Source organism: Eublepharis macularius, chromosome 5 (genome assembly GCF_028583425.1).
Source record: "Eublepharis macularius isolate TG4126 chromosome 5, MPM_Emac_v1.0, whole genome shotgun sequence".
In the NCBI taxonomy this organism is placed as follows: Eukaryota; Metazoa; Chordata; class Lepidosauria; order Squamata; family Eublepharidae; genus Eublepharis; species Eublepharis macularius.
In genome coordinates this window covers 77996643-78016143 of record NC_072794.1, presented here as the reverse complement: position 1 = coordinate 78016143, position 19501 = coordinate 77996643, and the positions used below count along the sequence as shown (strand labels likewise).

The following is a 19501-nucleotide window of genomic DNA, read 5'->3' as shown; positions in this document are numbered from 1 at the left end:
TACCTAGCGGCGGGAGGGTTATCAGCTGGATGGCGGCTCCGACCTTCCCCACCACCCCGCAGGCTCGGACAGCGGTGCAGCAGCAGCAGAGGAGCTGGCCCGGAGCTACCGCAAGGTAGGTGGGGGGGAGGTGGGGGGTTGATGTTTAAAGGCCCCCGCCGCTGCTTGCACGCAGCGGCAGGGCCCTTTAAACAAGCCCTGAAGCTTTCCGAAGCATTTCTGAATGCTTTGGAAAGCTTTGCTTCGGTATTCTGAAGCGAAGCCAGCATGCTGGCCCCGCTTCGGAAACACTGAAGCTTACCGATTCGGGTACGCTTCGGGTCCGCTTCGGATATCTTTACCTGAAGCGAAACCCGAATACCACAGCCCTAGCCACAGGCTGTATTGTCTACCCTCTGAAGTTGCCATTTTCTCCAGGGGAAATAATCTCCAACACTTGGAGATCAGTTGAAATTCCAGGAGAAATCCAGGTCCCACCTTAAAGTTGACAACTCAGATTACAGTTATGCATTATCTACTGAAATGTGTGTTCATTTATATTTACTCCATTTATACCCCACTTTTATCCCCAATGGGGACCCAAAGAGGCTTACAACATTCTCCTTCCTCCATTTTATCCTCATAACAACCCTGTGAGGTAGGTTAGTCTGAAAGAGGATGATTGACCCAAGGTCATCCAGCAAGTTTCAACGGCAGATACATATATGCAAATATATTATAAACATAGAATCCCAGAAGCAGTAGGTTTTTTTTTTTTGTTTTTTTAAAGAAAGCCTGCTACAGTTCCTCTGGAATCCATACCATCACAACTGAAAGGCCTACAAATTTTCCATGTTATAAGCTTTTATTATTCAAAGTTCACTTTGTCTGATACCATCTATTATCTGATTCAGTGTGTTTTGACTCCCAAAAGCTCGTGCTCTGGAAAATTTTGGTGGACTTTAAGGTGCTACTGGACATGAATTTTGTTCTGCTATTAACACAGCTACCTGCCTGAGACTGAAAGTTCAAGTTCCCAATATGTTGCCATTTAACACTAATTCAAGTTACTTTTACTTGGATGTAATGTTACAGCTTGTGGAAGTTCTGGAGAAAGTGTATGTTTTGTGAGTTTCACATGCCTAAACCTAGGTCAAATTTGCCACTAGGTTCTTGTTCACTATGAATAACTACAAAAAAAATAAAAGTGATTCAGAATAGTAGTTGCAGGTGAGTGCTGAGTGGGTGAGGAGAGTAGGGAGGGGGCACGGTGATAAAAACACACAGACAGTGCTGGAGGTAAAGAGGCCACAACTTTATTGAGATTACAGCTCAGGGAGCAAAGGCGCGCAAGTGCCAAGGGGCAGGGACCAGTTACCCAGACCAGGGGCCTGCACTGGATGTGGCTGGGTGTGCTCCACTAGCCCCTGGTCATTCCCTGCCCCTCCACAACATGGCAGCCACCATGCCATCTCCCCACTCGCCTCCCCCATATCACCCGCAACCTGGGCACCCAGGTAAGTCTGGGAGCCATTGTTTCTTAGCCTTTAAGCCACTACAACCCACCAACCAAGTATGCCAAACCACAAGAAAAATCAGGACATAAAACTGCACTCCAGACCAATTCCCCCTGCCCCAAATGTCAATTTTTATTTTAGCCCACTTGGCACTTTTTGGAGAACTTGTTCCTCCTTTATCTTTGCTGCTGTCATGGTGTTCTAAAAGTTAATCACATATACTTAGTCTCATGGGTGGAAGAGTATTATTTTGTGTCACTTTTTCCTCCAAATGGGGTTCTATCTAGGATTTTATCCTCAGGGTGGAGTGAGCAATATAAAACAATTTACTTTCACTGGCTGTCATAAGCTATAGCAAGAGGGGAAGGTTCTACATAAAATCCTAAATGCCCCCATTGCCCTCATAGTTCTTAATGCCCCCCACCCAAGATATACAGACACGATAAAGAATCACGGATCGAGAAAATGTCTCAAAGGAAATAGTAAGCTAAGTTAATGAAGGAAAACTTAGAATTGTATCCAACCACCTCATGCTCTTCTCACTAACAAACCTAGATTGTTCTGCTGAATGGATGATACACGCTCCCCTTTAATGTGGCCATGGTAGGATTCATTTTTTAACTGCATAGCTAAATGTTATCAATGGCAGTTTAAATCTGCATATGCCATCTGTATACATACACAATAACTTTCTCAAAGATAAAACCCTATCCAATTTTAAGCCATCAATGTTCATCATATAGGACAGAAAAACATTTTTCAGAATAGCACATCTTAGGGGATAAATTGTTCAAATATATAAATATAAATAAACTGTGGATGGGGCTTGCCTGAAGTAAAAGTTGTACAGCAGCAATGCTAGATTGATTGCTTGGTAGACTGCTCCAGTGTTGAATAAATTAGTATTAGAAAAAAATAACTGCACAAAAAAGGCTACTACATTTTCTAAAGAAAATGCATTAAAATATTGATAAAGTATTAGAAAGTACTAGTTTAACAAGGAATATGGGCGACATCTGGGAGGCCTTGAAATACTTGCAACATAATTGCTATTATTAACGCTACATTAGTACCTTGCTCTTTCATTGCTTAAGCTTAAATACACAATTTTTATCGCATTCGTTTTCACAAGGACTCTAGTTCTGTTGCTAGTTCAAAGCAGCTTCATAAACTGACAGCAGAGTTCATTTTATGTATGTAAGAATTGCAATGTTGGATCAATTATTAGACCAACTGTCCACCCTGTTTTATATCCTGCAACTATCAGATGTCTCAGCTGAGTTCATAAACGGGCATGTTGACCAGCCCATGTTGCTAATTCCAAGGTCCATCAGTCAGATGTATATCATGTGCAAAAATGCAGACTGCACTTTTGATTTTCATGGTTGATGAGTACTGACAGATTTACCCTCGATTCTTTTATAATCCAATGATATTTGTTCACAATATACTGTGGCAAAATTCCAAAGATGAATTAAACACTATGTAAAAAAAAAAAAGACTTGTCTTTGCTTGGCTCAGCAACCCAACTCTAATCTTAGACTTCTGAACTTCACTTCTTCTCAACGTAGTTGAGAAAGTATCAAATCAAAGTAGTTGAGAAAGTATCAAGGTTACTACTGTCATTGACTGCTCCAAACAATGAACCATATTCAAAACTTTTACTGCTTGTCTGAAAACATGGAGATTTGTTGGGAGATCATCTTCTGCCTGACTCAGTGGCATTTACTGAATAAACAAACTGCTCTATGGGTTTACATATTCACGATACACTCAAGCTAGATTAAGGCTATTTCCTCTTTACAAATGAACATGTCTTTTAATGATCTGCATCTATCACTGTTAAAAAGAATTTTAAAATTCTATTTTCTTTCAGCGGCCTATCATTTTGTATCTTGAAAAAGCCAAATTTCTAGCAGCTCTATTATACATTAAGGCCTTCCATAAAGATTTCATGACTATATTACACATATATTATTTGGAAGCACTGTGTCCTTGTAAAGACTTTTTACCTGCACTGATTTATTGCACATTCCCCAATGGTTGGCTGACCACAATTATTATCCTTCTGCCCTTATCCCTAAAAATATACAGATAGGTTGAAAAGAGACAAGGAATTGCCTTCCAAACTCTCTTTGTCATTTGGCACCAAAAAGTATTAAGTTTCTCCTTGAGAAACAAAAAATTTGGCCTGCTCCCAGAATAAAAGAAAAGAAGGTTGTTCAGAAGTAAAGAATTATTCCATTTTTTTCATATTTAATTGCTAAATATCAAGGAAAGGTGACCCTTTCCAATCTTTATTGATCTAAATAGTTCCATAAACAGAGACCATCCCTGAGGAAAAGTGCTTTTCACCTTAATTACATATGGTTATCTTTGGCACATAGTGTAGTAACTTTTAAAGGAAGACTGATGAAAGCACATGAGCTCTGGAACAGTTACATCCTTTTGATGTAAAATGTGTTCTATCCCAATGGGCCTTGGTAAAGAATCTACTATGGGTAATATAGCCAGCATTTCTGGCTTCACATCACCTCATTATTCAGGCTCAACAGTGGTCAGTAAGGGAGACACTAGCATGAGAATGAACGACATCATTCACCACCTCATGTGATTCTTCGATCTAGACATTTCATGAACATTCTGGGAACATACTATAGCAATTCCCATGTGACTAGCCATGTACAAATCAGACACTGTTGTAATGTTGTAATATCGGTTTCTAAGCCAGCACTGAAGGGGTTCCCATGCAGTGCTCATGTTCACACACACATCCCAAAACAGACAGCTATGTTACCCTGCCCCAGTATCTGAAAGCTGAATGAAAGGGACTAAAACCTAAAGAAGGAATCAGATAAGTATTGTGGTAATTGCATTCTAGACGGGTAGCTGTATTAGTCTGTACTGCAAAATAAAATGAGTCCAGTGGCATCTTAAAAACTAACATTTATTTGAGCTTATGCTTTTGTGAGTCAGAACTCATGTCAACATATTCCAATACACCTAATGGAGCTTATGCTGGAATAAATGTTGTCAAATGATGACACTTAATCTGGAGAAAAACACCCTCAGAAAAAGAGGTCAGCATTTAATTAGAGAAGGAAGGTACTTGGAGTACAGGATCCTACTAGACAGCATTACAGACTGTATTAAACATTTCAAAGCCTGACCTGCTTGTGAGAAGCAAGAATGTCACTTGAAAGACACTTATTTAATAAGGTGTAGTTAACCTTGCCAAAACATCTATTTATTGACTTTGGTTAGTCATACAAACAGGGTCAGGTTGAAAGAGCGGGAAAAATATTTCCACTATTTTAAAGAAGTTAAACAATGAAATGCTGATTCTGATTAAGAACCCACCAGATACTTAGAATTAAGCCAAACAACACACACACACACACACACAAACCTCCAAACAAAAAAAAGGTTAATATAGCACTAAGTGAAAATTCCTATAAATATCAATTGTACCATACCTTAACTTTTCTGATTGTATGAACAATGTAACAATGATCTTATTAACTAATCCGAATTATGTGATCTTGTGAACATGCATTAAATTGAAAAGTTCTATAAATGAAAGAAGAAAACCCAAGACTGCAATGTATTAGGTATTTATTTAATGTTTTTTATCCCCTTAAACTCTCTGGTATATGATTACTAAAAGGGTATTATTCTGAACAAATTCATTTACCCCTGCATAAATTAAAAATCTATTTTTACCCTTACCTGTATGTTGTATTTGGAATATAAACATCCCTTGCAGGGAACTCCAGGATCTCTCTGGTTGGGCGAACTCTGCTATCAGGGTAAAGTTTTACTTGCAGTAATTCTGGAGTTAGACAATAATGTGGGCTCTCTGGAGCTGGAGAAATATCTATCTTCAACTGGGCTATGGCAAGAGACATTATTAGTATAATCAAGTTTGTAATCAACCACTTTCCTGTGATAGAAAATCATCACTTTCAGGTGAACAAACAGGGAAACTTTACAACAGTTGATCCTTCTTCTCTTTTTAGGTTACCAGTGACTAATATAACTCTCTGTAAGTATCATGACATGCAGCATTACAATGACTAATTTTTTTAAAAAATGCTAGCTATAATTAAAGAAATTAGCATTAAAGAAATTAGCATTTGTTCTAATTGCTTTGAGTCAGGATCTGACCATTCTTTTAATCTTGCTCTCTCAGTGAGGTGGAGCTGCAGAATGTGGATTGAAATTAATTACCAGTCATTCCTTTCTATGAGTTCTCATTTGTTTAGGGGCTTTGAAAAGTGTCTGTTAAATGTAAATGTAAATGACCTTTTCATAGCGAACAGCCCTTTCAGTTTTCTTGAACATTTATTTGAATGCATCCACATTTTGAAGTGTTAAACTAAGTCTACTTGTTAGTTATACAGGAAATCGGAGGGCCCTGCTTCTCTAACAGCAACATAATTAATAATAATAATAATAATATTTGATTTATATACTGCCCTTCAGGACAATTTAACACCCACTCAGAGCAGTTTACAAAGTGTGTTATTATTATCCTCACCCTGTGAGGTGGGTGCGGCAGAGAGAGCTCCAAGCAGCTGTGACTGACCCAAGGTCACCCAGCTGGCTTGAAGCGGAGGAGTGGGGAATCAAACCCAGTTCTCCAGATTAGAGTCCTGTCGCTCTTAACCACTACACCAAAATGGCCCAAACTGTGGTATTTTATTGCCCTCCTGACCATGTGAATAAGAACAAGACCAGCTTAGGAGATCACATGGCTTGTAAAATTACTTCCCTTTCCCAGATGCGGGATGTCTTTCAATGCCTTTGATGAGGAATGGGGAAAGAGAGAAAGAAGGTGGGAAGTTAAAATTTTAAGCTCTCTATACTAAGGCACAGCTTGCTTTATTGCTTCAAGATCTCTCTCTTGAAATCTAGGGTTACAAAATTGTGGTTTTAGGACCTAAAACTAGAGCTATAATTTATTTACCTTCTGGCGACTGTCTAGCAAATACAAGAAAAAATGAGATAATGCCATTTTAAAAGTTGTTTGTTTAGTTCTATAGCTTGCTTTGTTTTAAAATTAAAAACCAGATTTATTTCCTGCAAGTCTGAAAGATCACACTTTTTATGTTGTATTTTAAAATAGGTTTTGATTCAGATTTCTAAGTCTTAACATAATACTGGAAACACTTCTAAGATTATTTTGACTTCTTTTCTGTTTGATCTCAAAGATACATACACAATCCTGTGGAAAGACTCTCACTCTTAACCCAGGAAAAGGACTGGAAGCATTATTAATATTCCATAAATGCTATCAGACTGTAGCCCTAACAGAACCAGAAACAGAGTTCTTCAGATTCAGAGGCAGTAAATTATGCTGATGTCTCTGGTTCTTTCTCAGATTCCTAAAAAAAGCCTTTTGTACCAGGTCCACTGCATATAAATCAAAATCTGCTTCACTCTGCTTCCTCTACTTTTGTTTTGTTCCTTAATCTTTGTCTAATATTGCTTCCTTGAAATCTGGCCAATTGGACCTTGCTATTTTTAAAGAAGACCACAGGGGTGCCGGGTTGTGTGGCTGACATCTTCCTAAGGATGGACTTGGGCCTGTGATCTCTTGAAGGGCAGGCTTGCCTTTGGGCTCTATTAAAAACTGATTTATATGTCACTCCATGGAAAAAATTAACGGAGACTAGACTCCAGTTGTTGTGGCTGAACAGTAGCGAGTTAGTGAGAATGGGAAGGTTAGCAGCACGCTTTTTGGTGAATGAATGCTTGTATACTGTGGATTTTTTGAGCACTAAGGAGACAGCACACACGTTATGCTCTCCATTGTATTTGGGATTGTCCTATCTAAAGGCAGCTTTTCTATACTTAATATTGTTTTTAAGCATTCTACCATAACACCATAGTATTTATGCTTGCAAGACTAAACTCTATTCCTTCTCAAATAATGCAAGGTTGAACACAAAGGATTCCATATCCTGAAAGACTTTGCTAGTCAACAGATAGAAACTTTGCAGTATTGTTTACTGGAATGCAATATTTTTGTAGCACTAGGGATGTTCTATTTTTATGATAATAAAGGGTTGTCAATACCAAACAAGTTTAGGGTTGCCAGGTCCCCTTACCCAATGGACAGGAGGTGGGAGACCTGGCACTCACCTTGCAGAGATGTTTGTATGCACGCACAGTGTACATGTGCTCCTGGGGCTGCGTGATGACATCACTTCCAGGAAATGACATCACCGTGCAGGCCACATGCCGCCCCTGGGAGTGCTGCCATGCTCTGCAGCAGGCCCTGGAGTGCTCTTGCACTCCACAGCGGATCAATTTCGGTCCGTTTGGAACTGAATCGGGCACATCTGGGGCTGAAATTGGCCCACTGAGGACCACAGGAGAGCTTCCAGGGCGGTGTGATGAGCCCTGGAGGGCTCTTGTGCTCCGCAATGGGCCAATTTCAGCCCATTTGGGGCTGAATAAGGCCCGATTTCGGCTGAATCAGGCTGGTTTCAGGCTGTAATCATCCCACTGCAGCACGCAAGAGTCTGCCGCGCCACCCAGGAGTGTGCACTGGTATGTGGTTTCCTCCACTTTTCCCCTGCCGGCTGGGTAAGAGGAGGTGAGAGTGAGGGATCCCCCCCCACCAGGCAGTGGAAGGGCAACCCTAAACAAGATTTTTAAAAATCTGGAAGGCGTGGACTTAGGAGTTACACTGGATGTTGCTATATTTTTTGCCTATGTTATTAAATTTAAAGGATTTTAAGTGCAATAACTGTTAAGTCATTTTAAAATTGTTTCTTTGTTGTAGTATTTAGTGTGGCATTGATCAAGGCCTGTGGCCAAATGAGTAGTACCATTAAAGTGAAGGCCTACTGGACCACAGTAATCACCATAGTTGGCCAGTTTAGGTTGAGTCTCAGAAGCATGGCAGAGATTAAACTAATTTCAAGAGTTAATGTTTTTTACAACTCCGTTCCAGTAGGACATGGACAAATCAAGAACTAACTTTTCCATCTGTTCTACATCTTGAATTCAAGCAAGACATTCACATGTCACAAACTTATCCATAACATTCATCTGATGGTACTGAACAGCAAGAAATAAGCTGCCCAAAGTGACAGAAACTAACTACCATGCTAGTATCACTTTGCTCTCTCTCAACCCCTTCAGAAATATCATTAGAATACCTGTAATGGGCCTCAGCCTCCTTAGGACAGAAGATGGCCTTCTCATATCTGCAAGAAACTTGTACAGATCTTCATCACTCAGACGGTCACCTTCCTATTAATTAAAAATAAAGACATGCAATAATTTTCCACTGTCCACTTCAAACAATAGTTTTCTCCTACCATTCTTTATTTTTTCTCCTACCATTCCCATTTTTTAAGGACAACCTTTGTAATAAAATAATCTCATAAAGATTGTGATACATTACAAATTTCAATAGCCTCATCTCTCTTTTCAGTTATGGTATGTTAATAATTTTATGAAAGGAAAGTAGATTTTATCTTGTTTGCACTTTGAATAGGCTCTAATTAGCCTTAAGTAAGAAACAAAGCAACAAAAAAGAAGGAATTACTAGTGTTTTGAAGGACACTATGTTGTCCTTTAAAATTGAAATGAACTTTATGGCTCTAATTCCTCTCTTAAAGTGATGTGGGTATTCAGAGAGAAACCCACCTTGCCAAAGCCCCCAGAAACACAGAAGAAAGAACAGACAGGGCCAAGTACAGAGACGAAGCCTGCTTATGGACATGGCAGGCAACCATTTCCTACCTTCAGAAGGAGGCCTCCTCATGAAAAGGATACTTGTGAGTAAAGACTTGCTGTGGATCAAAGGCTTACTAATGAGCCCAGAAGCAAGGGTGGCAGAAAAGGTACAGCTAAAAGGCCAAGGAAGTGGGGCTTGAGGAAGAAGGAACTTTCAGTTCAACAGAAGAAGGATAAGGATACAAATAATTCATTATTAGGGGTGTGTGATTTGGGTTTTGGTTTCGAGTACAGTACCCGAATCGTACACAATTCGCAATGATACGGGATTCATATTGCTTCGGGAAGTTTTGGGTCAAGGGGTTTAAATACTCCTTTCTGTGCCACTGCGAAGCAGCACGGAAAGGGGCATTTAAACCCATGGCTCAGCTGTTTGGTGGGGAGATCCCCACCAAGCAGCTGATCCACCCGGCAGGAGTTTAAATGCCCCTTTCCATGCTGCTTTGCAGCGGCATGGAAAGGAGTATTTAAACCCCTTGACCTGAAATTTCCCAAAGCGATACAAATTCCATTGCTAATCGAGTCAGATTCAGGTACTTTACCCGAGTCATACTGCCAAGCAGCTGATCCTGGGCTTCCCTACTGCCCAGCTGGCCACTGCAGTGGCAGAGGAGGCAGTGCGGGCCCCGCAGGAGCTGGCTCCGGGCTTCACCTCTGCCCAGCTGATCGGCCTCCCCTCTCCCTGCTGGCCATGTAAGTGGGGTGGGTGGGGGTAGGTGGGTTTCTCCTAAAGGGGGTAGGGGGTGGAGGTGAGGGGTTTGCTCCCCCTCATTTCAGTATGCTATGAATCTTTATGGAGCACGCCAAAGCAAGCTAAATACCAGAATCCTGAACTGGCTTGCCGCTTCGGGATTCTGGTAATTCCGCAATTTTTTCTCGCTTCAGGTAAACTCGAAGTGGAAAACCTGAATTTTGGGGTTGGGGGGTGCACACCCCTACCTTCTCCTTGGCTGAGATAAAAGGGGCATGCAATTTGTCTTGCCTTCCTTCCTCAGAACTGATTTTATTTGCATGGCTCCCTTTGGCTTAGTAATTACTCTCCTCCTATGTATGAAAAAAATTCATTTTTATAACAAGGGATAAATATATATGGAAAGACATCAAGCAGCTAAAGAAACAATTGGATTTATTGAAGGTAGAAAAAACTCAGGAAAAAAATGAAATATTTAAAACAAAGACATTTCGGAGCTGCAAATAAACCTGGAAGGTATTTGGCGTACTGTTTGAGAAAAGAAGGATACCGGGAATTAGAAATGGCAATCAAGTAATCTATAAAGAGCAAGACATGAAAGATCAAATTAGAACTTTCTTTTCCAACCTCTACTAAGAAGGAACCATAAAAGAAGAAGAGATGGAGAAATTTCTGCTAGAAACACAATCAATGAGCATAGAAAAATTCTAATCAAGCAATAACAAGAGATTAACTTTGCTATCAAAAAACTAAAGGCAGCAAAGGCTGCAAGTCCGGATGGGTTGAAGGCTGCCTATTATAAATGTTTTGAGGATATATTAGCCATACCCCTACAAAAAATGTTGAAGGAGATACAAGACAGAAAGTTCCTGTCATGGACGTGGCAAGAGGTAAATATATCTTTAATACATAAAGAGGGGAACAATCCATTAATTCCACAATCATACAGACCCATCTCTTTACTGAATGCGGATTATAACACATTTACAACAATAATGGTGGAAAGATTAAGAAGATATGTCTCAGAAATAATTCATAAAGATCAAACAGGCTTTGTCCCGGAGAGATACATGAAAAACAACTTCAGATATCTCCTCAATGCAATTGAATATTCAAGAAGGAAGGGTGAAAAAACTGCATTTATGTTTCTAGATTCTGAAAAAGCGTTTTATAATGTGTCTTGGAAATTTCTTATGAAAGCACTACAAAGAAAATTGAAATAACAAAAGGAATACAACAGGGGTGCCCAATATCACCATTATTGTTCATTAGTGCCTTGGAAATTCTGGTGGTGAGAATCAGGCAAGACAGTAGAATCGATGGAATAAAGGAGGGGAAAGAGATATATAAAATGAAAAGCTATGTGGATGATATGGTGATATCAGTGACAAAGCCAAATAACTCTTTTACTTACGTAATGGAACAAATATTAAAATTTGGACAGTACTCTGGATACAAGCTGAACAAAAAGAAAACAATTATAATGTTACTTTGGACAAGGACAGAGGAATGAGAAGAGATTGTGCTATACTACAAAGTCTGTAAAATACCTAGGAATAATTGTATCAGCATGAAATGAGAACCTATATAATGATAATTATCAAAAAGTGTGGACAAACATTTCTGAAGACTTGCAAAGATGGGAAAAAATGAATATTTCATGGCTAGGAAGAATGTCTGCTGTTAAAATGAATATACTACCAAAATTGAATTTCCTGTTTCAAATGGTTCCAATTCATATTCATAAACAAGTGGCAGAAACAAATAAATGACTTCATATGGAAAGGGAAAAAACCAATTATAAGATTTAAAATATTATAGGATGACAAAAAACGGGGATTGGCAGTACCAAGTATTAAACTGTACCGCCAGGCGGCATTAAATCTGAGTAGAAGACACATCAGATTGGAGACAACTGACACTAAATAGGGCATTCATAATTATTTATGGCTTAAGTAATCACTAAAATCCATTCAAAAGCAGGATGAGGTCCATATACTAAGAGATGGACTATTTAAAATATGGTTTTAAAGCAGAAATAAATTGAGCCCACCAATCGCACCACTGATGTCACCAATAAACGCTCACTGCGACACCACCACCAGAAATAAAATTGATCAGTTCAGCTATGAATCTATGATACACAAACAAGGAAATGTGAAAACTTGGCAAAAAATTCAAGCTCAAGAGAAAAAATATTCCATGGTTGATGTATCACCAAACAGTATCTAGGTTTAAAGAACACACTCTCAAAGAAGGCAGCAGTTTAAGAGAAAAATCAATTCGAATTATTAATAATCAGTGACCTGAAGTATTTATTAGGGAAAATTTATAAAATTTTACTGCAATACCACACAGAAATGGAGCAAGTTAAAAACTGTATGTTAAAATGGATTAAAAACTTCAGAGAAACCATCTCCATGAATCGACAGAAAGATTTACGGACTAAAGATACCAGATTTACAGATTGTCAGTTGTTAAGAGAGAACTAGTATAAAATGTTCTTTAGATGGTATACTAGCCCCAAAGACATTGTGAGAATTAGTAAGGATATAGTGGACAGTGCTGGAAATGTCAATGCACGGACGCAACATTTTATCACATGTGGTGGACATGTAAGAAAGCATGAAGATATTGGATAAAGATATGTGAAGAGATTCAGAAGATTCTCAAACTCAGGTTTGAGCTAAATCCGAAAAATCTGCTACTAAATATTTTACTGAATAATGTTAACAAAAGAACAGGCAGATCTTTTCCGGTACATGGAGATAGCTGCAAGAGTACTATATGCAGCGAAATGGAAAACAGATATATGCCCTGACTTGTCAGAATGGATAGACAGATGTATGAATATGCACCAATGGCTAAATTAACTTCCTATGTGCACAATAGACCAATAGTTCTGGGGACAATTGGAAGATTTCTTTGATTACTTAGGTTAAAACTAAGATAAATTAAGGTAATTATGTTACAAATATAAAACACAGGAGAAGTGACTGATTAAAAATTATTGACATTAAAATTTGGGTATATGCAACTAAGGAGAGGGGCTGAGAGCTATTATACAATTTAGTTGTGCTGTTATATATTCTGAATATATCTTTCTATTAGCTTAAATTAAATTCAAATGTAGTGCTTGTATAAGTTTCTATGCACTTTCTATTGTTATATCTTTTCTTTTTAAATAAAATCTTTACTTAAAAAAGAATCTTTTTATTCCTTTATGTCTCAGTAATCAGATCACAAGGCAAAAAGACATCACTGAAAGTTCAGCAAGACTACCCTGTAGTAAATGTCTTTGAAAATAGCAGCCAAATTTTATGAGCTGAGGTAACATTTCACAGATTCACAGATGAAAAGTATTAATACACTGTGCGTATGTTTTTGTGATATCCTCTAGCATCCCATAGGTACTGTGGAGAATAGTAGAAAATGGTGAGAACTTCAACTGATAATAATGGAAAATTCCATTTCTGTTCCTAGAAATGAGTCTGTGTGAGACTACGTTTCTACTGAAGTTTATTTTAGTCAAAGAGTTAAGATAACAGCTATTTTTCATCATGGAAAAATGTTAACGTTAATTTAAAATACGATTTGAACTTGAAATAAGTACTTTGGAAATACTTAAGTCACATCTGAATTTCAACTGAAAATGCACATTTCAAATTTAAATTGAAAATATTCACGTCTCAGTTCTTTTATTCAGAGTACCTTGAGCTGATATCTTCAGGTTCAACTTTTAATCCCTTTATCTGCCTCCTTATAACAACCAAGTAGTGGGATGCTAATCCTAGGCATTTCAGGTCAGTAGCTTCCTGTGCTAATCAAACTGCCAGTATTGCATTGCAAAAACATCAACCTTGCATAAACTCAGCAGGAGCTTCTACATTATTCCTGAATGACCTGATTTTCCTGGTGATAGTAATGCTGTCCTGAACTGCTAAATAGTGACCTGACATCTCCACCTCCTGATGTTCTTTATGTGCTACTCATAACCTTAGAACTTGCCTGCATCCTTGTCCCACGTAACTCCACTACTATCTAGTCCACTGTCCTGAATATAAGCCTCTATTTTATTCATTTTAACATGTCTATCCTGAAAGCCTGATGGAACAATAGAAGATTAAACTTATATTAAAACACAGTAGAAAAAAGCAAGAATCCACTAGCACTTTATAAGACTAACGAAAGTTGTGGTAGAGTATGAGCTTTTGTGACTCACAGCTCACTACTGTGACTCATGAAAGCTCATACCCTACCACAATTTTTTTTAGTCTTGTTGGTGCTACTGGAATCTTGCTCTTTTCTACTGCTGCACAGACTAACACGGCTACCCATCTTGATTAAAACACAGATGTTGGAAATCAATCTCAGCAAATATAACAACTTATCTTGCCTATCAGCTTGACAAAAACCATTCCTAACAGTTGCATCTTGCAATGTTTCCCAAAGATACTCAGACTTGGGCTTTGGCAAGTATACAAGGAAAACAAATCTCACATGTCAGGGTATCCCACCAACAGGAGCTCTCCACAGTTGCACAGAATTAGTGTTAATGATTGCAGCTGGGAAGAAAGCAGGACTGAGCCTCTCAGGGCTTTATAAATAAAGCTGTATGTACTCTAAGCTAAAGCATACATTAAAACTTTGTGCCATGGTAGACATAGCACAGTGGCACTGTAAACATGGTTTGTCTAATACCTGTTTAAAGAAGTTGGTAACTGTGAGGGTAGCTGGTCTAAAGTTTGTCAGGTTGCAGGCCTCATCCCCACTAGTGGTTCTTTCCAAAGAACGCCTGCCGACGATGCTAGAATTTCTTCTCTCTGACCAAGATCCTTTGCGTTCTTTAAAAAAGTAAGTAGCAAAAATAAAACAAAAAACTCACACAAACAAACTACATTTATTTTAGGAAGACTACACAAGAAGATAACTTCTGCTGTCTGAAATTATGGGGAAAGCAAGATAAAAGAGGTGGTTATGCTAAGACAATCGCACTCCCGAGGCATTAGGAAACCATGAAGCACAGCTGAATATCTCTGTTCCTCTCACAGCAACCATACCCCAGTGCCTTGTGCCTATTATAAAAGTCTTTATCATGTGGAGATTTATGTATTTCTACTGAGAAAAAAATGATGAAGTTGGCAGTTTGGGAAAGGGTGGGGGAGCTGAAAGATGCTGAACAGTGGTTTCAGATGAGCTGCACAGTTCACAACGATTAATCTACTCCTTTGGAAAATACTCATCAGTCTATAACATTCTCACAGACTTAGCAGCTTGGTTTTAGAGAGAATAACAGATGGTTTACTAGTAAAATCCTTGAAACATAAACCTATTTGTTATTACAGGCTTGTCCTGTTCATTTTATCCCTATTACAAAGGCATAGTGAAGGGATGAAAAGGTGGAACAAGCTGATAAACACGTATTTTGTTACAGAATGAATCCAACTTTGTGGCAATCTAAAGAACATAACAACAACCTTACTGGGTCAAAATAAGCTACCATCCTTTATCCAAAATAGCCTATAGTAAATTCTATAGACAGTGGGGAGTACCCTACGCAGTGGCAGTGGAAGGCATTGCCAATTGTACTCTGCCTCCAAACATGGAGGTTCCATTTATATATTATGTCTAATATATAACTAAATACAGAGACCATCAATTTTCAGAAGTTAATTAGTTTTTGAATAAAGAGATACTGCTGCCTTTTATTTAGCTATCCACCAGGAACCCAAAATCTCTTTCCCAATCAGGCACCACAAAATCAGACCCCTAAAGCAGAATATTTACATTTAGGGGGTTTTTTAACCACTATATATCACTTCGTATTTATTCACAATGAATCTTACCCCACACCTGATTCTTTGGTAGCTCTTTGCAATTCACTTTGGTTCTCACCATCCTGAAAAATTTTATGACATCAGAAAATTGGCCACTTTACTACTCACCACAATTCCAGAGGAATTAAGTAGCTCAGTTCCAATAACAAACCATGTGGAACCTGACTGCTCATTTCTGCCTTTTAAGAAACCTGTTCATTTATTTCTACTCTCTGCTTCAAGTAATTTAACTAGCTTATAATCCATAACCGAAAAGAGTCCAGTAGCACTTTTAAGACTAACCAACTTTACTGTAGCATAAGCTTTCGATAATCACAGTTCTCTTTGTCAGATGCATGACCCTCCATGCATCTGACGAAGAGAACTGTGATTCTCGAAAGCTTATGCTACAGTAAAGTTGGTTAGTCTTAAAGGTGCTACTGGAATCTTTTCGATTTTGCTACTACAGACTAACACGGCTAACTCCTCTGGATAATCCATAAGAAAAGCCATCTTTCTATCCCACAACTGCTCATCTTATACATGAGCCTTTGGTGAGGGCCTCTCTTAAAAGCTTTTTGGAAGTTCAAGTGCATAACGTCTACGAGATCATCCTTGTTCACATATCTGTTATTCTTTTTTAAAAAACTCTAAAAGGTTGATAAGACACACCTAGTTCATGTATGTGCTTTGGTGTTCCATTCACTACATTCCCAGGCTCTAAAAAGGAGGGTGATTTTAGCAAGAAGTTGCTTCCAAGTTCATGCACATTTTGACCTGGAGCACTGTGTGCCCCTGTGTGACCATTTCAACTATCTTTTACTCCAGAATTCTTAATGATCTAAGAAGAGCTACCTTGGATTTTTCTGTGAACATGCTCGATACCAACCTCCTGCAGCAATTTCTACTTCTGTTGAGTCTCTCTCCAAACTTCCCGCACTGCTGACTATGTTCATTAAGTGAATGGCTGTCCATGCAAAAGGCATGCGATACTTGCCAAGTCTTTGGCAAAATTGCTCTGCTTGGCTTTTCAGTTTCTCCAGTTTTTCCTTGTTCTGCAAAAGCAAAGCCCAATGCATATAAAATACAACCACTTTTGAAATATTAACAGGGGAAAGAACAATAGCTTTGAAACAATACTTTCCTTCCACTTGAACTTAGTGGGCTTCCACTGCAAAGTGCAGTCCTCCTGCACAAGCTATTTTTTAGTTCATATACAGTGGTTTGTTGTACATGAGCAGAAAGCATCTGGAGCCAGAGGAACAGACTCCTTGACAGAGAATCACATTGCACAAGCAGAAGGAAAATATAGGATCCAAGCCGCCAAAAAAGCTGTAAGCTTGCCGTGAAGGAAAGATTATAATCATATTCCTGTTTGAGAACTGGGGGTGGGGGAGACTACATTGCTGCAGTGTTTCCTCATGGTCACACAAGACATCTTTGTCAATGTAATAAAGATTCTTCTGCTCAAATGTGGTATAAGCTAGTAAAAAGGGACCTTCACATGGGTGAAAGTGACAACCACAGAATCCACAACTCAGCCATACCTGTATTCCAAGGAACCCCCATATGTATCTCTCCAAATTATTCCAAGCTTTTTGACAGCTCTAAGGACTCATAACATGTGCTAGAACAAAAGGGAGACTCAAATCTTAATACGATTTATTTAGAATCCTTTCCAGCCTTTTGCCAAGTGCTCAGGGAAAACACCATGGGATCTACTTTTATACTAGTCAGGCTGAGATGTAGTCCTTAATCAAGGCCTCTCAACAAGCTGCACAGCTGAAAGATATTGATCCAAACTCAGTACTCTGTCTACTGCACCACAGTGGCTAAAAATGACAGGTATCCAAAAAAGTTATTTAACTTAAAAACATTTAAGAATTACCTTTGCAGCATCTGCTTCTTTCAAAATCATATATGGCTCTGCACATTCCCCAATATCTCCCTGCTGCAATACTTTTTCCAGCTATGGGGAAGGAATAAATGTGTTGAGTAATAGGATAGACACATATAGCATACACACCAACAAACAGATTAACCAACTAATGAAGCTTGAACAGTTTTTATCATCAAAGTCAGGAAATGTAGTTGCATTGTGCAATATATCCACATCAAAAAGAGTAGGGAAGTTTCAGACAGGTATGTGCAAACAACATCTGACTAGATCTTAGAAGTACCCTCACATGAACAGAAAACACTTCTGCTTGCCAGGGAGGGATCTAGGATCATAGGATTTCCCATTCAAGCTGCAGCACACACACCTCAGCCCTGTGCTACAGCAAACTATTCCAAAGGGTTGCCTGACATTCAGGAGCAGATTTTTGGTTTGCCCAGAGTCTGTAGAAGACAGGAAGGATCCCCTCCACAAGTAGAGCTCCAATCATGGTTCTTTGGATCCAGCCAAATATTCCTACCTGCAATTCAACTGCAGGTCAAAGACTTCAGCTAAGATCTACAGAAAGGTCCGGCTTCCAGTTTTGTTTCATCTTTTACTCTGATTACTGGTGCGACTCAGAACATGGCTTTTGGGGTAATTGCACTGATTCACCAGAACACCTGACCCTGGAAGGAGCAACTTGCTCTCTTGAATTCTCTCCATCATCTTGTGAAAGTATAGTATGACAACAACACCCCCCTTCACTCTCGCCATTGTAAAGTAGATTTTCCAACCAAAATTCAGTCTCCCTACTTTGACTGAGCAGCCCCAAGTAGCGTTTTAATATTTGTGGTTTAGAAAGTCTGTTTGTCCCATCCTGACATGCAGATATAATTCTGGATTTTAGCCCAGCCCAGGAACTTGATAGGGGAAAGCAAGGGTCCTCTTTTTTTTTTTTTGGCTTGGAAATGGCTCTATAGTTTGTATAACATTGAAAAAGAAATAAATTTATTTAACAAGCACGGATTGAGTAAACATAGTCAAGGGATAGTAATGCAAAGGTAAAAAAAATGTTATTACAGAATACACTTTGGTTAACAGGCAAAATAGTATCCTGATTTTCATATATTCTTGGTTCATAACAGTGAGAGGAGTTTTACTTCGTCATTTAGTTACAGCAACAAAGTTTCTTCAGGAAATTTCCTATGACAGTTCAGGTTTTCTGGAGTTAGTCACTTTCTTTGTGCATCTCACTCCTTTCTTGAAACTAGAGGGTATTTCTATCTCCAGAGTAGTCTAAAACCATTTTCCTTTCACAACAAACCAGGGTCCTCCACAGAGCCAAACTCCCTTCGAAAATGGGCAGGAATTAATCATCTTCTCCACAGAAGATATAACCCCTCTTCTTTTTGGCTTAAAAGGGAGTCTCAACCCACTACACTCCCACCAAAACACACTCCCAGTTTTCTGGCGTCTTTGTAAAGTATACTCCAGCTTCAGTATAATTCAAATTAGACTTTGAATTCTTAGACGTCTTCCTTGGGCCAGAAATAGTACAGTTAAGGAAAAGGAGTCTTCTCCCTTCCCTCCTTTTCTTGTCAGACTCCCTGACTCCAAATCCTGTCAGAAACCAAATGATAGCCTTTAGACTGGTTCTAATTGACAGAAACTCTGGTATGGAATAAATAATTTTTTAAAAAAATTCTCAGCACTCAGTTGATCACATAGTTTTTTCAGCTGATGCTGACCAACCAGAGAAGAGGGAGCAGCCTGTCACTCAAGCTCTCCATTCTAGGGGATAGTTAACCCTTCCGCTCCCAGCTCTCTGATTTTGCTGCACTTTGGAAACCTGCTGTTAAGTGCA

At 38.9% G+C, this 19501-nt stretch overlaps 1 protein-coding gene across 4 annotated transcripts in view; it reads right to left on the bottom strand.

Annotated features, from left to right (window-relative positions):
• DOCK7 (dedicator of cytokinesis 7) overlaps positions 1-19501 on the bottom strand; it is a 186206-nt gene that overhangs the window by 96777 nt on the left and 69928 nt on the right. For all 4 annotated transcript variants that reach the window (XM_054981568.1, XM_054981564.1, XM_054981566.1 and 1 more), the window contains exons 10-14: positions 17647-17727; positions 16648-16813; positions 14644-14786; positions 8669-8762; positions 5226-5388 (exon numbers count right to left, since the gene is read on the bottom strand). In XM_054981568.1, the coding sequence (XP_054837543.1) occupies positions 5226-5388; positions 8669-8762; positions 14644-14786; positions 16648-16813; positions 17647-17727 (647 nt within the window). The remainder of the gene's footprint in view (positions 1-5225; positions 5389-8668; positions 8763-14643; positions 14787-16647; positions 16814-17646; positions 17728-19501) is intronic.